This window comes from Cydia fagiglandana, chromosome 18, assembly GCF_963556715.1.
Source record: "Cydia fagiglandana chromosome 18, ilCydFagi1.1, whole genome shotgun sequence".
Taxonomy (NCBI): Eukaryota; Metazoa; Arthropoda; class Insecta; order Lepidoptera; family Tortricidae; genus Cydia; species Cydia fagiglandana.
In genome coordinates, this window is record NC_085949.1 from 5228123 (window position 1) to 5248958 (window position 20836).

At 39.1% G+C, this 20836-nt stretch overlaps 1 protein-coding gene across 4 annotated transcripts; it reads right to left on the reverse strand.

Annotated features, from left to right (window-relative positions):
• On the reverse strand, positions 1–20711 carry LOC134673070 (spastin). Of its 4 annotated transcripts, none has more exons than XM_063531006.1 (10): positions 20125–20711; positions 15788–15958; positions 14972–15130; positions 8823–9004; positions 7037–7222; positions 6228–6342; positions 5023–5165; positions 4407–4597; positions 3658–3857; positions 1–175 (listed from the first exon to the last, which is right to left on the reverse strand). In XM_063531006.1, the coding sequence occupies exons 1-10, from the start codon at positions 20576–20578 to the stop codon at positions 12–14; spliced, it is 1965 nt and encodes a 654-aa protein (XP_063387076.1). In that variant the 5' UTR covers positions 20579–20711; the 3' UTR covers positions 1–11. The 4 variants fall into 4 exon arrangements, with proteins under 4 accessions (XP_063387076.1, XP_063387075.1, XP_063387078.1 ...); XM_063531005.1 differs by having other exon boundaries at positions 7037–7234; XM_063531008.1 differs by lacking the exon at positions 14972–15130.
• Between the last annotated feature and the right edge of the window lie 125 nt (positions 20712–20836).

Below are 20836 nucleotides of genomic sequence, written 5' to 3' on the forward strand. Positions count from 1 at the left end.
CCTGTATTGGTTCATAGCCCGAGATCCCCATATTGCACGGACCACTTCTCGTACCCGACTAGGCTGTGCGGCGACACGGACGGACGGATCCGTTTCAGCGCGTCCATGAAGTCCTGGAACGTGATCGGCCGCACTAGCGACAGGTCCAAACACTTTACCTCTTCGGGGTCAAGTTCTGGAGACAATATTCGTGGATTACTAATCTGCTACATCTAACATTTAGTTTATTTTTATTATTTGATTTATTCTTTATTTTTATAAGGGTTTTTACAAATGCCACCCTCATAGTGGCTCTCTAATTAATCTATAACATTCTAACTTTCACTACATCTAATTTGTATGATATCCTTAACCATATTATAAAGAAGCCCAGCCTCTTCAGAGGCTGGACATGCCAGGATGCTATTGACTCTGCCGATATCATCTAACATTTAGTTGAATGTATGATAGAAACATGTATTTAGTGCTATATTCGAGTAATTTTCTTACAACTTCTTAGTTTCAGTCATTAATAAATCGTGGCTTTTAAGTAATGTTTGAGACTTATGTTGTGTTTTTGACAGAAGTCGGAAGGAAGAAAACAAAAACAAATTTTAAGCAGTTGGCAACAACAGTTGGTGCTCTTTGCGATGATACATCTTTTATTGTGTTTTAATTTATCACCACTCGTTGCGAACTTCCAACTTTACGAACTTTTGTCGTAAGGTACTATTAAATCATTGTATTTTTATATGAAGTTTTTTTTCTGTAATAGTGTTTTTTTTTCAACACCAGAGAAAATAAAATTGCGTTACAGTCAAGGCAAAAATTTAACTTCTCTCCATTGACATAAATGTAAGCTTAAGGCGCGGTGTGTAGTAAAATGCGCTTTTTTGTAAACATATTTACAGACTTTTACAAGGATTTCATGCTTTATTTTCTAGTATGTATAACTTTAGTCCTTGAACTACGTTATTGCTTGTCAGAAACACAACGGCTCATTATTTTCTCGATAGAATCTTAAGTTGAAAACATGCTTAAAGCTGTCTTTTGATCCATATTTTAGAAGTACTACGACGAAAATGGATATGAAACTTACCTCATTCGATAGCTTTTAAGTAAATCTTCGTTATTGCTGGTCCTTTTATCGATACGTTAATCTTTTCATTCATAATTTTATGAATTCAACTTTTGCCTACTAAATTACACCCTACGCGGCAATACCTTGCGCCCATTCCCCGCGCCAGTACGCCCGTGGCCACTGCCAGCGTCGGACCTATGCTAGTTTAGTGGACGTTTCATAAAATGGGTAATCACTGTATAAATATGCAAATAATGTTATACACACAATGTTTTTCAACATGCTTACGAAGAAAAGCAAAATGATTCTTAATTACTGTGACATTTCAGACATTCGCCCATCATATTGTCATTTTATAACAAGTTGGGAAGCAAAGGCACACACCCATCTAACCAATCCGGAATTCAGTCACGATTGATAAATTGTGTAAACATATTTTATTAAAGGCTATTAAATTAATCAAATTTAATCATTTTTAAACATATGTGTACGGATTTCAAATACATATGTGGGAGTGTTTAGTGTATGGTTACCACCATCATTTCACCGCTTTTAGTTTCCGAGTTACCTACATGCGTTTTAAGGGAAGTGGTCGAAAAATGCCTAAAATGGTTTTCTGTTTAATATTGGGTAAGGTAGATTGCATGTAGCGGAGATGAGAATGATGAGATGGATGTGTGGCGTGACGAGAATGGATAGGATTAGGAATGAATATATAAGAGGAAGCCTGAAAGTTGCACCCATAACAGAAAAAGTAAGGGCAAAGCGCCTAGCGTGGTACGGCCATGTGATGCGGAGGGATGAAAGTCATGTGACGAGAAAGGTATTACGAATGAATGTGGAGGGAAGTACGAGGAAAGGAAAACCGAGGAAAAGATGGATGGACTGTGTGAGAGATGATATGAAACGAATGCAAGTGAATGATGAAATGACGGGCGACAGAGAGGTGTGGAAATGAAAGACATGCTGCGCCGACCCCAAGTGAATGGGACAAGGGCAAGAGAATGATGAATGATGATTGGGTAAGGTAGAAGTACTAGTGCTCGACGCTGCACTAGTATTCGACATGGGTATAGTGTGTAGCTTTCAAATAGAACTCGACGGCTAATCCTTTTGTTAAGTAAAACCGCTAATGCCACGTGCTACAACCTTCTTCTTTCCCCTGCCCTTATCCCACCACCTACATAAAAAATACGTACTTCAGTTACTGAATGCCGGCGAGTCGAACGCTACAGAACCAGTCTAAAATGTGTCATCGAGATGCGTAACAAAGGCGCGTTATCGGAGAGCGCACCTACACTGGTTTTTTTAGCGTTGGCTTAGCCCGCGCTCAGGTGCCAAATAAAATAATTAAGACCCTTTTTTGCAGGTAAGTAGCACGTGCGGTTTTACTTAACAATAGACAATAGGATTAGCCGTTGAGCTCTAATTGAAAGCTACACACTATACTTTATGTCAAAGTAATATAGGTTAAATTTGAACGGCGACGATCTTTCTGTATTCAAATTTAATTCTTGTCACTTTGACATAAAGTGCCCGTGTCGAATACTAGTGCAGCGTTGAGCACTGGTACTTCTACCTTATTTCCGCCAAGTCCGTACCGTGCTATATGGAAATTTATTCCAAAAAATGCTGTTTTTATATACCACACTGGTGGCAAGCAAGCATACGACCCGCATTCACCATAGCCTATGGACGCCTGCAGCTACGGGGATGCGACACATCATGCAAATGTTGATTGATTTTATATAAAATAAAAGTCCTAATATATAAAATAAGCTTTCATAAGTAATAGTTACTGATTTTTAAAAAGCGCTATTCAATTAAAAGACATGTCAAGATCGCTTACCTTCTTTCAAGTACTTTCTAATGCTAAAAAAACGAACTACAGTATTCTTCCTTATTTTCAATACCTACTTGCCCGAAATTGACTTATGGAATTAGACCAAGTCTACGACGATTTTGATTGCACACGCAGTGCAAGTGTTAATCATAATTTCATAAAGGTTTGTCGTTCAAAATAACACTTGCACTGCGTGTGCAATCAAAATCGTTGCAGAATTTTCTTGGTCTAACTCTATTATATTTTTAAGGTAAGTAAGTACTAATTTCTGCCTCATAATAATTGGGTATAATTTGATTAGTTTCTTAGTTTGTCGGGGTATACTCTCATATTGTATATAATTTCATTAAATACTCATTAAAATACGAATTTGCTAATAAACCTTATTCGATATTAATTGCCGGAAAAAATCCCGGAACTGACAAATCAGAATATTCAGAATACCGATGGCGCCAGAATAAGGACGTAGACGTGCTGCGCGAGAATGGTGCGGCGGGGCGCGCGGGGCGCCCGCCCGCCTGTTCTACCACTCGTCTGCTTCACCCCCTCGGAAACGTAAAACTCCAATATAAGAGCGCCTTAATTAAGAAATGCAATTATACTGAAGAACCATGATGTTTTAAAATATAGCTTTAAGCCTTTATAAGGCGGAGGGAATATATTTCCCACCCGGTTTTGAACTTTATTTCATAGCGGTAGGATTCAATTTTGCATAATTCCTGACACCCTTATGCCTTATAAAGGGTTAAGTCACCTCTTATAGGCTGCAGCGCGGCGTCCCGACACAGCGCAGTGAGGTCGCTGCCGGAGTAGCCGTCGGTGAGCGCCGCCAGCCGCGCCAGCTCGCCGGGCGCCAGCGCCGCCGCCGCCGCGCCGCGCGCCAGCACGCCGCGCAGCAGCTGCGAGCGGGTCCGCACGTCGGGGAGCGACACGTACACTCGCTTGGGGAAGCGTCTGGAACATTCGACAAATATTTTAATTAAATCTACGAGTGTCAACTAAATTCCTAACGCATTTTTCGTCGCAGAAAACGTAAAAGTATCAAATAAAGAATAGTCACGCCTGAATAGAACAATAACCTCCAGCCGCGGCGGCAACTCACTTCACTTTATCGACTACTAGCAACCCGCCCCGGCTTCGCACGGGTTCCAGAAAACTTTTACAAATTATACACTTACACCTTTCTCAAGAATCACTCTATTGATAGGTGAAAATCGCACGAAAATCCGTTCAATAATAGTTTTCGAGTTTATCGCGAACATAAAAACACACAAACGGACGGACGCGGCGGGGCTTTATTTTAACTGTAAGGTTTAGTGATACCTGAACGCGGCTTTATCCAGCGCATGAGCGCGATTGGTGGCGACCATAACAATAAACCGCTCAGCCCCCGCGGTCGCGCGTGCTCGCACGATGATCGCTCGCAAAGGAGCGAGTCTATAGAATATTGAGTGTGAACATTGTAGACCTTATCTCTAACCAATAAGATTCACTTTGTCATACCTGAGCGCAGCCTCATCTAGTTCATGCGGTCTATTAGTAGCCGCCATGACAATGAGCCGGTCGGCCCCCGCGGCTGGCAGACCGTCGAACTCCACGAGGAACTCGGTCTTGAGCCGTCGCGAGGCTTCGTGCTCACTCGATGACCGCTCGCAGAGGAGCGAGTCTACCTCGTCCACGAATATTATTGAAGGCTGTGAAAAAAGAACAAAAATATTAGGTGAAGAGCGCTCTAAAACCCGCATTGCTGACGTAGGCGAGAAAACCGCTAAGCTCAAATGGGACTGAGTCGATCACGTCTTCCATATGCATCCGGAGGTGGGCTAGCTTAGCCACCAAGTGGATACCGGTAGAGGGACGTGGACGCGGCAGGCCCAAATGGAGATGGCGGGATCACCTGGACAGCTTAATAGAATAACTGGCCAGAGGAAACACCAAATTGGGAGTCACGGAAATTAAGGGGAGAGGCCTTTGCTATTGAAATCAAAGTACAGGAATGAAAGAAACAGGGAAATTATCCTAAGAGAGCTCTGAGTAATGACGGCCGATATAGAGATGTCGCCAAGCATTCTTAAACCTTATTATAAAGACATAAAGTCCACCCATGGTCTGTTGTTACCTGCAGTTCCCTGGCCACTTGAAACAGCGCGCGCACCATTTTCTCCCCATCGCCGACATACTTGCTGGTGAGAGTGGCGGCTGATATAGAGAAGAATGTGGCTGAGCATTCTGCGGCCACGCATCGGGCGAGGAGGGTTTTACCTGAAAAAAAAAATGGTAGAAATTATTGTTGGCTGATTGGGTTGTATATTGGCCAATAGAAATGTCACTTTATTATCTGGGAAATGGAAATTAATAGCTGTGTACGTCCCAGTGCGGAGGGTATGCCGATAATTTTCACGCTTTGTTCTCCGTTTTTAGGGTTCTGTACCCAAAGGGTAAAAACGGGAGCCTATTACTAAGACTCCACTGTCTGTCTGTCCGTCTGTCACCAGGCTATATTTCTAGAACCGTGATCATCATCATCATCATCATCTCAGCCATAAGACGTCCACTGCTGAACATAGGCCTCCCCCTTGGACCTCCATACGTGCCGGTTGGAAGCGACCCGCATCCAGCGTCTTCCGGCGACCTTAACAAGATCGTCTGTCCATCTTGTGGGTGGACGTCCTACGCTGCGCTTGCTAGTCCGTGGTCTCCACTCGAGCACTTTACGACCCCATCGGCCATCTTCTCTGCGTGCAATGTGGCCTGCCCATTGCCACTTCAGCTTGCTAATCCGGTGGGCTATGTCGGTGACTTTAGTTCGTCTACGGATCTCCTCATTTCTGATTCGATCACGTAGAGAAACTCCGAGCATAGCCCTCTTCATAGCTCGTTGAGCGACTTTGAGTTTTGAGATGAGGCCGATAGTGAAAGACCACGTTTCGGAGCCGTAAGTCAGAACCGTGATAGACAGTTGAAATTTTCACAGATGATGTATTTCTATTGCCGCTATAACAACAGCCAGCGCCAAGGTGCAAGGTGCCGCTATAACAGCGGCCAAGGTGCTCACAAATATCTGAACACGCCTCTATTGTCAAGGCGTTAGAGTGCTTGTTCAGATATTGTGAACACCTTGGCCGCTCCGATATATCTGATGGCGACTGTACAAAAACATTAAGATGTCAATGTGCATCTGAGGTGTTAATCGATACGTTTTATGGCGAGAGAGCATAGGCAAAAATTTTAACCGACTTTGAAAGATGATGGTTTATTTTAAGGCTAAAAACCGTAGTCGTGTTAGTCTTACAAAAGTTTTTCTCGTGAAATAATCGTACTTACCGTTCCCCGGAGGTCCGAACAGCAGCAACCCTTTGGCTGGCGACCGCAGGCCCGTGAACAGTTCGGGCCTTAGAGAAGGCAACACTACCATTTCTTGGAGCGCTTGCTTTGCTGCCTATAGAAGATAAAAGATAGAAGATAAAACAAATAAACAGCAATTTACCATAAGCTTTTCACCTATTTTACCCAAATTCCTATTTAGGGTGCTTACGAAAACATGTGTTCGAATTATTGACCGCTTGGTCGCTTTCTTGTCCGATTGTCCGGTTGTCATATGAAATATAGCCTTAGGATTTTTAGGGTTCCGTACCTCAAAAGGAAAAAGGACAGATTCGAGAAAACAATGAACTAAAGGTTATTAGGATAGATCACGTGAGAATCTAAACTTGACTGTGAAGAGTGTGTATGCTTTGATAAAACTTATTATATTAACATAAAATTTAATTAGTTAAAAATGGCAGAAATATCAAGAAAATACGACCCACGACCCAAGTTCACCTGATATTCAGCTCTGCCATTAAATTACTTTTAACTATTTGCCATTTCCATTGAACTATGAATGAAATTTATTTTAACTATTATATATAAACAAGAACAGGCAAGGCTTGAGGTATGGATGAGCTCCATACATCAATTATGGACTCGCGCGCGAGAACGCAACTTATGCTAGACCGTCTGTAATATAAAACTAACTACAATTAAAATTAATAAAACCACAACTACCTATCAAAATTTGGTGCCCTCAAGGTTCCCCCATTGAACTATCTATGGTTGATTGGTCTGTCTATGATTTTATAAATCGAACTCACCTCCTGCCCAGCGATGTCATCCCACTGCACCTTCGGCCCTCCCTCCACGATCTCGTCCAGTATCAGCTGCACCAGCTTCGGATCCACGCCCCGGACCGTGAGCGTCTGCTGCGGCGTCCGGCTCCTAGTTGGCGTCCCCCGGTTGGATCCCACGGCGCGCCGTACTGGGGATCCGTTGACTGGCACCTGATACGCGCTCTGGCGTTAGTAAATAGAGAGAACGTGATGTTAATGGATGAGGTGTAATGATTCCTATGGTCTAGCTGTTAAGGGTGATTATAGTCGGAGTGCCTCGGTTAGAGCCCACGGCGCGCCATACTGGGGATCCGTTGACTGGGACCTGATACGCGCTCTGGCGTTAGTAAACAGAACGTGATGTTAATGGATGAGGTGCAATGATTCTTATGGTCTGGCTGTTAAGGGCGATTATAGTTTAGTCAGAGTCCGTCGGTTAGAGACCGTGAGCATCTGCTGCGGCGTCCAGCTTCTAGTCGGAGTGCCTCTATTGGATCTAACGGCGCGCCGTACTGGGGATCCTTTGACTAGGATCTGATACGTGCTCTGGCGTTAATAAAGTGTTGTTTAATGGGTGAGGTGCAACGTGAGAGTTATAATTATATAGTTATAGTAAAATATTATCTAAGTGATTAAATGATAAAACCCATTATATTATGACTAGCCGAAAAAACAAAGATTCATCGTGTCAGATATGCGGCTACCGGCTTTAGTAGATTGATGAGATTAAATTAACCTAGTTTTAATAAGTGTTTGGTCGACCTGGTCGGTCAATATTTATGTTGAACAACATTATGTATAAGTATAGTGCCTAATTATTTAATAGGAGCTGTGTAGATAATGTATTATGCGAATAATACAGAAGAGAAGGTATATTTCGGTACACGGCGAAGTTGATATCTCGCGGGAAAAATGAATCTTATGTAGTTTTATTTTAAGTTCAAATTTCTTCACTAGAATATCAACTTCCTCCCGCCGTGTACGGATTTATTCTTCGATTGATGATGTCGTCTACGTAATTAAGGATCTATTTTCCTCAAGAACACAAATCATAAACCTTATCAAACTTACTAAGGCACTAGTTTGATTTGTGTTGGTTGTCCCTTGGTATTTCCTTTCCTTCTTTATGGTATAGGGATGTTTCTTGTACTTAAAATAAATTATTTCAAACCGTGCACGAAATAAAGCACCAGATAATTATTAGTAAAACATAGATAGCAAGTATTTTTAAACACAATTTGTATTTAATAAATCGGATTTAAATATAAAAAGTAGGTGAGTTGACCGTGACGTCACTATATTCGTTTTCATATAAATTCCATATTAGCAAATCGTTTTGACAGTTCTAAAAAAGAAGCTGATTTGACTAGTAGGAATGTAGCCTATTGAGAACTTGCTGATAATATTCGCTGCACTGCAGATGAGCATGCTACTTAGATAAGTAGGAGGTCGCGGTTCAAACCCTGGCTCGTATATACCAATCAGTTTTTCGGAACTTAACGAAATATTATTTGATATTTACCAGTTGCTTTTCGGTGAACACATCGTGAGGAAACCGGACTAATCCCAATAATGCCTAGTTTCCCCTTTGGGATGAAGGTCAGATGGCAATCGCTTTCGTAAAAGCTAGTGCCTATACGTCAAATCATGGGATTAGTTGTCAAGCGGACCCCAGGATCCAATGAGCAGTGCCGAAATGCCGGGATAACGCGAGGAAGAAGAAGTAACACATACCTACTTGTATATTTGTCAGATAGGATCTGAGACTCACCGATAACTGCCGCTTCACTGCAGGCGGTGTTGAGGCAGGTTTCACCGGATACCGGTTGTATGTTGAGCTGTTAGGTTGAGACGACGACCGTCCCATGGATCGTGGTAATGTCTGGGACTTCATTAGAGGCCCGGAGCCGCTGGGCAGCCGCCGCCCGCCTGTTGTCAGCTTACGGCCTGCCACTGGTGTCAATAATGCATTATCAATTTATTGTTATTAAAATATATTAAATATTAAAGTTGATAAACACATCCATTCTGTTAGTCGCAGATTATTTATTGTATGGTGTAAGTTAGTTTATGGAGTGCGTCTAAGCTAATTACGCACTGACTGGGCTACTAAAAACGTCAAATATTTAATGAGAATTTTACGGTTGTGTGACTTTCACACTGTAGCTCGGCAAATCAGTGCAAAATAAGCTTAGCTAGTCGAAAAACGTACTTATAATAAAAACAGTTCAGTTATAAGCACAAAGGTAATCGTTTGTTATAAAGATGAAAGTCGTATCTTCTACTTTTGAAAGATATAATGTCTATTGGGAGATATAATGTATTTTACAATGAAAACTTGAAAAAAAACTGTGCAAATCATTATCCGTCGCACAATAGACGAAAAACCGTGCAAATATTTTGTCACGACGCATTTTTTACAAGGAAAGGCTACGCTCACGGTCTTGGTCAAATGAGATGATCACTTAAATGGACAAATACTTTTATCTAACCATTGGTGGGCCTTATCTCGTTACAATAAGGTTTACGAATTGTCAGTTACCAATTAGGACGATTTTCTGCTAATAATACGACTGATAATTAGAGTAAAAGTACAGTAGGTATGTGCTTGAAATCGAAAGTGAGTCAGATTACTGATTTTAGTCACTTTCATAACGTATTCACTTTCGATTTTTTTTAACAAGTATGGCGTTGATGCGATTTCTTTAAGCCATTTCATTCTTGAAGAACATTTAAGTATCTCTCTCGTATCTCGGACGGGTCGCCTCACAAATAAAAACACCTAAATAAATATGTGTTCATCAATTTGAGTGCTAGGATTCAAAAGGCAGGTTATACACATTAATTATATTAGCTACTTGAGACGATTAGTCAACATGAGAAACTTTCTAGCAAGCTGATTGAAATATAAGCTAAAATAAACGTTATATCCTATCGACTATTAGCATTCTCGACTTGCAAGCCACACCTGTCATCGAAAATGGTATGTGTCTGTTGATAAATTCCATTCCATTTCGGTGTGGCATGCGCGCTCAACGATTCCATGTTGCACTTCTATATGTAGCATTTCAAAATTCAACTCTATTCTAAATGATATAAGATCGACAAGCGCCCCTTTGCCTAAAGTGAGACACAGTCCTAAAACAACCTAAGAATGATCGTTGCTCAATGGTGATACACCCTTACAGCTCGTTTGATTCTTAATTGATTTAATATAAACAATGGAATAGCCGAAATACCATCAGGAGAGCAGGGGTTCTAATGAGAAAACATTTCTACTAGCGAGGGACGAATGGGACGATTGGTCGATCTGCAACAAAATCAAGCCCAAAGGAAAACAAAGAAATAGTTATTTGTTTTATGGGGGCAAAGTTGTTGTTTAACCTCTCGTGCTAATATATATCTGAGCAATTGCTGTGTGACGTTGATAAGTCTGTTAACTGGCCCTTAGAGTGTTACTGTTATTAGGTAGGTACACATTGTTTGTGCCTACGCCCTTTTCTGTCACTAATTGCTACAATTGACTGGCCAAATACCAGGGGACCAGGAGCATCGAAGCGTAAACATTTCCGAATGACTGCCAGTTCATAGATCGGCGCACCCTAGCTTTCCGCTCTGTAGGGCCAGAGAAATGACATATTGATTTCCAATGAAACCCAATACTTCACGGTTTGAGGGTTTCTCTAAAGAAAATTGGTATCGATTTCGGAAGACGGCTAAGGCAACACAATATAGCCGAATGCCCCAACTTCCATTCTCAATTTCAAGTCAGAAGCTTAGAAAACAAATCTATACATATACTTGAATTTCATGACGACGATCACGATGATCCCACGGTTTAGTCACAGTCTATACAGTCATTCGACGACGCGCACCCGAGCTGCTTACATCGCTGTCATCGCCATTGTTCGCCGTATCGCCGTCGAACCACTGTTACTTTTTATACTGTGGTTTAGTCTAAAAACCTAACTTAATCTAAGTACTTAGCTTAGCTATTTACTGACACAAGGACAGAACTATCTTAACATTCATGTTTGAACACCACACCACACATCGCCAACATGACGCCAAAATCGTTCATGTCTTTGATATTCAACTTTTTTCGGCGGGATAGCAAACATAAAATTCGTGCTTGAAATTTCGTGCTGACAGCTTTAGTGGTCATTCTCGCGGTAGTGTTTTAACGATAAACTATGGCCTAGATACTCGTAGGAGATATTCCAATACGATTTACTTTTCTAAAGTTAAAATTGAAATATTTCAATGAGTGATCACGTAACTTAAGTTAACTATTACTAATAGAAGCTTTATCTGCGAATAGGGTTAACATATATGTAATGCTTTTCATGGGATTTGTCGGAGCTCTACTGTATGCCTAAAACCCCTTTATTTTTTGATCTGTGTCTGATATTGTGTCTGGGGAAAAACGCTTGCAACAGACTCTAAATATTTCAATAGCCAAATATCACGTTTTATTTATTTTTGAGATGTCTACCAGTGGCGGCGCGTCCATAAAAGCCGATTCCCATCGGCTTGCCCGTTTTTGGACGTTAGTGCATAATATTTGTTAAAAAAATATGTAAGCCAAATGCCGCCGCCACTGATGTCTACGCCCTGTATTTACCTACTAGCTAAACATCCGTACCTAATTTAAATAACATTATATAAACTTAACAAATGAAACAATACATTAAACTTTAGACCGGAAAAATACGTAAGAAATTTCGTAACCACTTCTTTTGCAACTTTTCGTCTATTGTCCGACAGATTTGCAAATCATTTACAACAATTGAAAATAAATATCTATAGAAACAATCAGCAAACCAAATTTATGTTAAATACGGCCACGTTCAATATTATGTATACATTTAAGCCTTAAGTCTAGAATATAAGGTCTCAAATTGTATACATAATTTTAATCTAGGCTTAACCAAAACGTCATTACATAATTCTTACAATGATTACTATTTTTTGAATAGGTGTCATTAGCAAAGTCTCCAGTGTCTCCACTCACACTGAAACGCCGTATGTCCAGTAGGAAATTAAGCACATACGCTTCTTTGCAGTCAATGAAATTAACCACAGTTAGTTACAAAAAGTCGTATGTCCATTCAAGCTAAAAGCGCATATACGTCGTATTAGAGATAATTAAAAAGGTCAGTCGTAAGCAGTGGGCGTCATTATAACGCAAGTGTTACAACTTACAAGCAAATAATAAATCTTTAAATCTGTGTCAATGACACCCACATGTCTCAAACGGAACCACGATAATAGGTCACTTACAGTACCGGTCAAAAGTTTAAGTTCACTCTGCGAAATAAGGTTATCATATTTAATTATATTCAAATATAGAATATGTTTTGAATTTCAAACGTTTAATTGTTTCCACGACTACCAAATAACAATAAAAATACCTCTTGGAGGAATCGTTTTATGTTATTCGGAAAATTTGATCCATTTAATATTTTTGTTCCGTATTTCCTATGAGATTTCGTGAAGTTAGAAATCATTTAAAATGGGTCGCAAAGCCGATTTTAGTGTCGAAACTCGTGCTGTTATTGTAACTCTGTCAAATGAGGGCTACACGACGCGGAAAATCGCTGAAAAAATGAAGGTTTCTCAAACCGCTGTCGTGAGTACTTTGCAACGAAAACAAAAAACCGGTCTTAATTGCAGTCGATCTCGATCAGGTAGGCCAAAAGTCACGTCTAAAAGCGAAGACCAATTTATTTGCGTGCAGAGCAAACGCCAACGTACTCTAACTGCTCCAGAAATTTGCGAAGAACTCAACGCCACCCGAGAACAGCGAGTATCGGTTTCGACAGTGCAACGGCGTCTGCGAAACTATGGTCTAAAAGGTCGTATTGCTGCCAAAAAACCCTTGTTACGTAGTCAGAATAAAGTTAAGAGGTTGAAATGGGCCCAGAAACACAAAAACTGGACGTCTGAACAGTGGTCTAAAGTTTTATTTTCTGACGAATCGAAGTTTGAAATTTTTGGAGGGAGACGTCGTCAATATGTTCGACGACAAGTAGGTGAACGAATGATAAAGCAATGCGTGATGCCAACAGTGAAGCACGGTGGAGGATCAGTTATGGTCTGGGGATGCTTTGCGGGTGATAAAGTTGGTGATCTCGTGAGAGTCAATGGCATAATGGATAAGAAAATGTATCATAACATTTTGCAACGTCACGCTTTTCCATCTGGAAAACGGATTGTAGGCAGAGGTTTTGTTTTCCAACAAGACAACGATCCCAAGCATACGTCGAAGTTGTGCAAAAACTACATTTCATCCAAAGAGAACCAAAAAGAATTAAAATATATGGATTGGCCTCCTCAATCGCCCGACCTCAATCCGATTGAGTTGTTATGGGATGAATTGGACAGGAGTGTGAGAAAAATGCGGCCAACTAATAAAGAACAGCTTTGGGAATACCTATACATTTGTTGGAATAAAATTTCGACATCAACACTGCAAAAACTAATTACGCGAATGCCGAAAGTGTGTATGGCAGCATTGAAAGCAAAAGGCGGATATTTTGAAGAGTCTAAAGTTGGCAAAAACTGATCTTTTTTATTTAATTGTGGTTTTAAATTAGAGAATTACCTTTAATTTATTATGTAATAAAAGATTATTAAATACTTTTATTAGTACATTGTGTTATAGCTTCATTTAACCGAATTTACAGAGTGAACTTAAACTTTTGACCGGTACTGTAGGTCAAACAAAAATGGTCCTTACTACGAACCAATACGGTTGTTTGCGTTTTCTGGACATCCTGGTTTTGCTATACAAGGATGGCATTATGATTATGTAATGTCGTCTTGTGTCGTACAAATCGCGTACAGAAAAAAAGCAGCACAGTGAAGTAGTGAACCCACATGCAAATAAAATATACGCCAATTGTTTTTGTAGTAATGGATATTTTTGTGAGAGGGAGTCGCTTTCTCTTGCTTACAAACGGTGAGGTGTCCATTTTTTTTAATTTACTTTTTTTAAAGGCCAGAGCACATCGACTGCGTGCGTGCGCTAAAATGTTGGAGCCGAGCACGCATACGTCTCGCAAGCGGTGTGTCGTCTCTCATAAGGATCTGCACATTACAATGCGCATGCGCACGTCTACGCACACGCATCCGGTGTGCACAGGCCTTAAAAGTATTACTCCATTTTTTTTTCTATCTCTAAAACACGTGAATGTTAATGTCACACTGGTTAGAAAAATTTGAAATTCCTTATTAGGGTGTAATTTAGTTTTTTTGCAGCAGGTTATGTCAAACGAAGCTAAGCATTAGTCCGCATTATCGCCGATAACCCGTCCGTGTCGCACTGAGGGTGAAAAAGCGAGACGACTTAGCAGTTTAATGATGGTGCAAAAGAGAGCTAAAGGAGATGAGGTAAGGTTTAAAATTCAATGGCAATTATTGTCAATTATGTTTCATATAACTAACTCCAGACAGCCGGGCTATTTCTTTTTAAACCAGTAAATCATGTAGTGGTACCTCTAATATATAATTCATTCGCTTAGTTAGATGCAGCATAGATCATTAATATTTGAAGCCATCATATATGCAATAAAATAAGTTAAAATTTATTGTTCAAGCGTAATAACACAAAGTGATGTCCTGAAATCCTTAAGAAGCCCAAAAATAATGCATCTTTGTAAGTTAATGTTAAATTTGAGTAAAGGTACGTCCACAATTCCGTGCCGTGAATTTCTGTTTACGAAAGGCACCTTTGGGCGATTCGTGAATAGCGCGCCAGCAGCACATTTGCCAGATCTGGACGCACCTTTAGATGTATTCAATACATGCAATGAAATTGTGGAAGATGCTGTTAAAAATGAAACCTTATCATCAATACATTTAAGTCTCTTTTCGCATGTTATCGGTGACAATGCAGCGGGTACAATCGTGTTCTACCTTCACTCGTTGCCTTCGTTTGACCACTGTTACTTTCAGTATGGGCGAGCAACGTCGTCTTAGCCTTTTCTAGAGGCCTCCTCTTAACAGGGGACTCCGGTTTTTTGTCTTTCTCGGTCCTTTCTTCGACGCCCAACTGACTGAGCGCGACTAGGTTCGCTATTCGGGAAAATATCTAATTTTAACCTTATTTGTAGGAGGGTAGAGTTGGTATTACAGTGGAACTTGGATAAATAGAATTAGGCAGAAGTAATGCCAAATTGGCACATTTAAAAGCGTTTTTAATTGTATATTTATTTGGGGTTTTTTGAATGAATGAATGAAAACATTTATTTTCAGGCAACTATTGGCCCATAGATATTTTTATATGCACTGACTGAAATATTGTTAATATCAAGTGCGGTCATAAGGCGACACGCGTTTTTGTGACAAATATAATATGTTAGGTGAGGTGACGCATTTGCAAGTAGTGGTACTACCTACGTACTACGTAAAGTTTGGAGTGAGGTCTGCCAGAACTTGGCATTTATCCATTTACCCAGGTTCCACTGTATAATGTGTGGTGTGTGAAAAAAAGGCTATCATGCAACAATGACACGTTGAACATAAGAAGCGTTCAAATATATACTTGAAATTATAATTGTGAATTTGAGCCGATGGAGTTGATTCTACTGGGTTTTGGGGTCAATATTAACATGTGTATTGTAACTTTTATTTCTATATCGAAATAATAGTGAACTAGATTTGGGTAGGCATAGGAATTTAACAATTTCTTCGGCAAAAACACAAGTTTCGGCCGATAACCAGTGTACATACCAAGGAAGTGCAGCCGGTCCTTGGCCATCCCGAGATTGGTCTTCATCTTGTCATGCAGCCGCTGCGCGCGCTGCCAGGCGTCGCCGCGGCCGCCCCAGCAGTCCACGGCTATGCCACGCTCCAGTTCATAAATGCCCTTCTTGTACAGTTCTATTGCCAGCTCTTTTTGACCTGTTTCAAATTGTATTTAAATTATAAGTATACATGAAGTACGTATGAAACAATGAAATGGATTAAAATCAATAGGTGTTTGGTTCAAATTATATTCTTTTTTATATCCATATTATAAAAATACAAATCTTTTTATAATATCGATATCCAAATTGGAAAAGAATAGCACAAGAAGAGGCCTTCACCTAACGGGTTCCTACAAATTAAATTAACAAACTTAACAATAAGGAAGAATAAAAGTAAAGTGATATTTTGAGAAATAAAATTATCGAGACTGATTATATTGCGTATCTTGAATACTACATCCTGACATTTCGAACCCTTTACAGTGTTTCAATATAGTGCCATGCCTTATGGGAAACGATCGCAGAGATAGTTCAGAGCCGGAAACCGCTACCAACTTTTAGTATGTTGTTGGGTATGGCATTGGGTCTCCAAAACTGCCGGGAGACGGCGGCGCCGGCCATCTACTTCAGCGGAATGACGTCATCAAAATGACTCCCGCTTCGTTGCGAATATTGCATACTGCACCCAAACTATGCATAGCACATACACGTGTGGGGTATTAAATGAAAGCCAATTAAATAAACTATATTTTATTCATACAAAGTGTATCAAAATATGCAACAGTTTAAGAGAAATTTACAAAATAATAAAAATTACGTAAAAATATATTTGATTATTTGGGTTTTACAACCAAACCAAAAGTCGGACGATAAAGCAATGTACTACAACATTAAAGATGACGTCTCAAGCCATACACTGATATCAATAAAATCAAAATTGGACCAAATATGTGGAAATTATGCATCAAAATGTAGATATTTGCCCATACAAATGCATAAAAGTTAAAAAAATCCAAATTGGTCATTTTCAGCATAATCCGCATAAGCTTCTAGTATGTTATTAGCAATATGACCTGGATTCTAAAACTGCCGGGAGACCATCTCTGTTGTTCCTCAGTTACAAATAATGACGTCATACAAATAATCACCGCCGAATTTCGTAAAATGTCAATTATAGCTATACCACGAGTCTCACATACACGTGAGTTACATGTAATGAAAGGTTATTAAATGTATTATGATTCACCTAAACATTATTTGTAAAAAAAATGTACGGTTTAAGAGCTAGAAACAAATAAATACCACGTTTTATGGAAAAAGTAGATGTATATCAATTTTATAGCTAAACTAAAATCGTCAATAAAACGTTGCATATAACATTTAAAAAACCAGTTATTCAACTATATATCACAATTTAAATTTTACATTTCCGACAAAAACTGTGGAAGTGGTGAAAAAAAAAACTAAAGCGCCCTAACAATTCTACCTTAATGCGCTCATATTATGCAAAGAATAGTTCTATTTATCAAGTATTAAATGAATGAACATTACATAAAATACATGAAAACGACATTTTCGAATGGAACCATAATTAAAAAAATAATAATTTACTTGATAAGTAAGCAAAATACTGTTTCTTTAAGTACATAATCTCCTCCTTTCAAAGTCGGTTAAGATGTAGCTTTTGTGACCTGGGCTACAAAGACAAATAAATTGACACCTAATTTATCAAAATCAGTTCAGTAGTTTCATGCAAACGGTACCTACACATGCACTCATAGTTAGATAGCAAATTCTGCCATAGTCGGACAAAAAATTAAAATTCAATAATTAGACCTTTACTATTATGGCCTGGCGTGGCTTGGCATCTAACGTTGAAACCCTCAGGCCGTAGATGTTAGCAGGCCTAGCGGGCGTCGCCTCGATGAGTTAGCAAGATGTCTTATGGAGGCTTCGAATGACCAGAGGGGTGACCTGTATTTCGGAGGATCAGAGGGAAAATTCTGCCAGCCTTCTCAGTTCAGCCTTGAAACCCTTGCACCACTCAAGATTCCACATTTATAAGAATACCCAACTGGCGCGAAGTGGCGCAGAATAGGGCAGAGTGACGCTCTTTTGTGTCAGAGGCCAAGATCCTCTTTGCTTTGGGTCACTGAGCCAGTGATGTATGTATGTATAAGGCTAATCGAGGCTTAAATATATAATTATGTATCGCATTAATTGAACTGATATGGCATTTACCTCGATAAGGCATTTTGTATTACGCATGTACCTACTTACTGGCATGTAACTTTACATTTCTCTAATAATGTAGCGTTAGGCCATGACAATAAGAGTCTATTTCATATTAATATTTACTGCGACTACAGCAGGAACTGCTGTCTACGTATGTAATTATGTATTTTTTACATGAAACAACTGATCTGATTTTGATAAATGAGGTGTCAATTTATTTGTCTTTGTAGCCCAGATCACAAAAACCACATTTTAACCGACTTTGAAACGAGGAGATTATGTACTCAAAGAAACAGTATTTTGCTTACTTATCAAGTAAATTATAATTTTTTTTAATTATGGTTCCATTCGAAAATGTCGTTTTCATGTATTTTATGTAATGTTCTTTCATTTAATACTCGATAATTAGAACTAATCTTTGCATAATATGAGCGCATTAAGGTAGAATTGTTGGCGCGCTTTAGTTTTTTTTTCCACAACTTCCACAGTTTTTATCGAAAATGTAAAATTTAAACTGTGATGTATAGTTAAATAACTGGTTTTTTAAATGTTATATGCAACGTTTTATTGACGATTTTAGTTTAGCTATAAAATTGATATACATATACTTTTTCCATAAAACGTGGTATTTATTTGTTTCTAGCTCTTAAACCGTATATTTTTTTTACAAATAAAGTTTAGGTGAATCATAATACATTTCATAACCTTTCATTACATGTAACTCACGTGTATGTGAGACTCGTGGTATAGCTATAATTGACATTTTACGAAATTCGGCAGTGATTATTTGTATGACGTCATTATTTGTAACTAAGGAACAACAGAGATGGTCTCCCGGCAGTTTTAGAATCCAGGTCATATTGCTAATAACATACTAGAAGCTTATGCGGATTATCCTGAAAATGACCAATTTGGATTTTTTTAACTTTTATGCATTTGTATGGGCAAATATCTACATTTTGATGCATAATTTCCACATATTTGGTCCAATTTTGATTTTATTGATATCAGTGTATGGCTTGAGACGTCATCTTTAATGTTGTAGTACATTGCTTTATCGTCCGACTTTTGGTTTGGTTGTAAAACCCAAATAATCGAATATTTTTTTACGTAATTTTTATTATTTTGTAAATTTCTCTTAAACTGTTGCATATTTTGATACACTTTGTATGAATAAAATATAGTTTATTTAATTGGCTTTCATTTAATACCCCACACGTGTATGTGCTATGCATAGTTTGGGTGCAGTATGCAATATTCGCAACGAAGCGGGAGTCATTTTGATGACGTCATTCCGCTGAAGTAGATGGCCGGCGCCGCCGTCTCCCGGCAGTTTTGGAGACCCAATACCATGCCCAACAACATACTAAAAGTTGGTAGCGGTTTCCGGCTCTGAACTATATTCCCATAAGGCATATGACTAATAATCCATTTCAATAGTTTTATTTCATGAGTAACTATTCCAGTAACTGTAGACTATCATATATTATGCAATTTTGTGGTCAAGTTAATAGATGGCAGTTTATAGAGTTTATGGAGCACTGCTATAGAATTTGCCTGGGCTTTAGTGGAACTGTATATAAAGAAAAGATTTTTATTTTTTAATGCTGGCTGGCCTACCTTTACTAATATTTAGGCCAGATTTTGGCTTTTTGCCATCTAGGCCACCTGGGAGATGTGTAATAAGATACTCCAACTCATAAGAAACTTTTTCTAGCTCTATTCAAGTAGATTAAAAAAATGTCTAGCATTGAAGATAAATTTCAGATTCTCTTTAACTTTTATTGTTTTGATTCAGCACTCCCATTAAAATTGTATAGGGTCATTGCACTAGTTTTTGTATGGCTCTAGTTTTCGTTCACTTGACGAAATTTGAATATAAACCTTAGTTGCTACACATATTTGGATTTATTCAATCCTTAATATCTAAATAAAAAATATACTTTGCAAGTAGCAAATTATAAATGAAATGTATTATTTGCTAATCCGTCAAGTGGACGGAAACTGACACCGGAAGGTAAACTGACGCAATTACCCTATAAACCTAATTAGACATGTATTACACAGTTTATATATTTGACTCACCCTCATTCTCCTCATCAATCTTCAAAGCTTTTGATATGTACTCAAAAGCTTTCCGATGGTGATGTTTCTGTTTTGCCAGCAGCGGATCCCCCGGCCCCACATTGTGGCTGTACGCCATCTCGCCCGCGATCTCCGTGGACACCGCTCCGTCTTTCACTACCACCTCTAGGTTATATTCACCATTCTTACACGGTTTACGCATAAAACGATGGGAAGCCGAATACAAATACTTAAACACTATAAATAACTGATACAGCAACGATCTTAGAATATTAAAAAGTATAATAATGGGGAAAGAAACAACGTAAAGGTTCCTCTTGTGAACAGAAGGCGGCGGGTCATTTCGCAACGCAGACCCCTTCGCTAGGTCCGCATCAGCCTTCTTCGACTTTCGGTTCGGGGACCTAGTTGTTTTACGCGATAAACGACCATTTGAATCGTCACCCGAAACCATCAAGAACACTGGTCACGTAACAGTCGATTAACACCTAGTCTCCATACAAAGGAAACAAAGAAACGCACGTTATTGTACTACTCCACTATTCTAAAAACAGCAACAAAAATTTCAGACACTGAATGTGTATTGACAATTTTTGACGTTTGTGGGTAGCCGGTAGTAAAAAAATATAAATGATAGGGGAAATCACATGTATTAAATGAAAGAAATGAAATATGCATCTGCATGAAGACTTAAATATTTGCGAAAGTCATA

What these genes read in the sequence shown, in the direction of transcription:
- LOC134673070 (XM_063531005.1), bottom strand. Translation starts at nt 20,578, where the DNA reads ATGGTTTCGGGTGACGATTCAAATGGTCGTTTATCGCGTAAAACAACT. An exon ending in CAGTGAAGCGGCAGTTATCG is followed by an intron (nt 7,235 to 8,822) that starts GTGAGTCTCAGA and finishes TACTAACGCCAG; the next exon opens with AGCGCGTATCAGGTGCCAGT. An exon ending in GTTCGGACCTCCGGGGAACG is followed by an intron (nt 5,166 to 6,227) that starts GTAAGTACGATT and finishes TTTTTTTTTCAG; the next exon opens with GTAAAACCCTCCTCGCCCGA.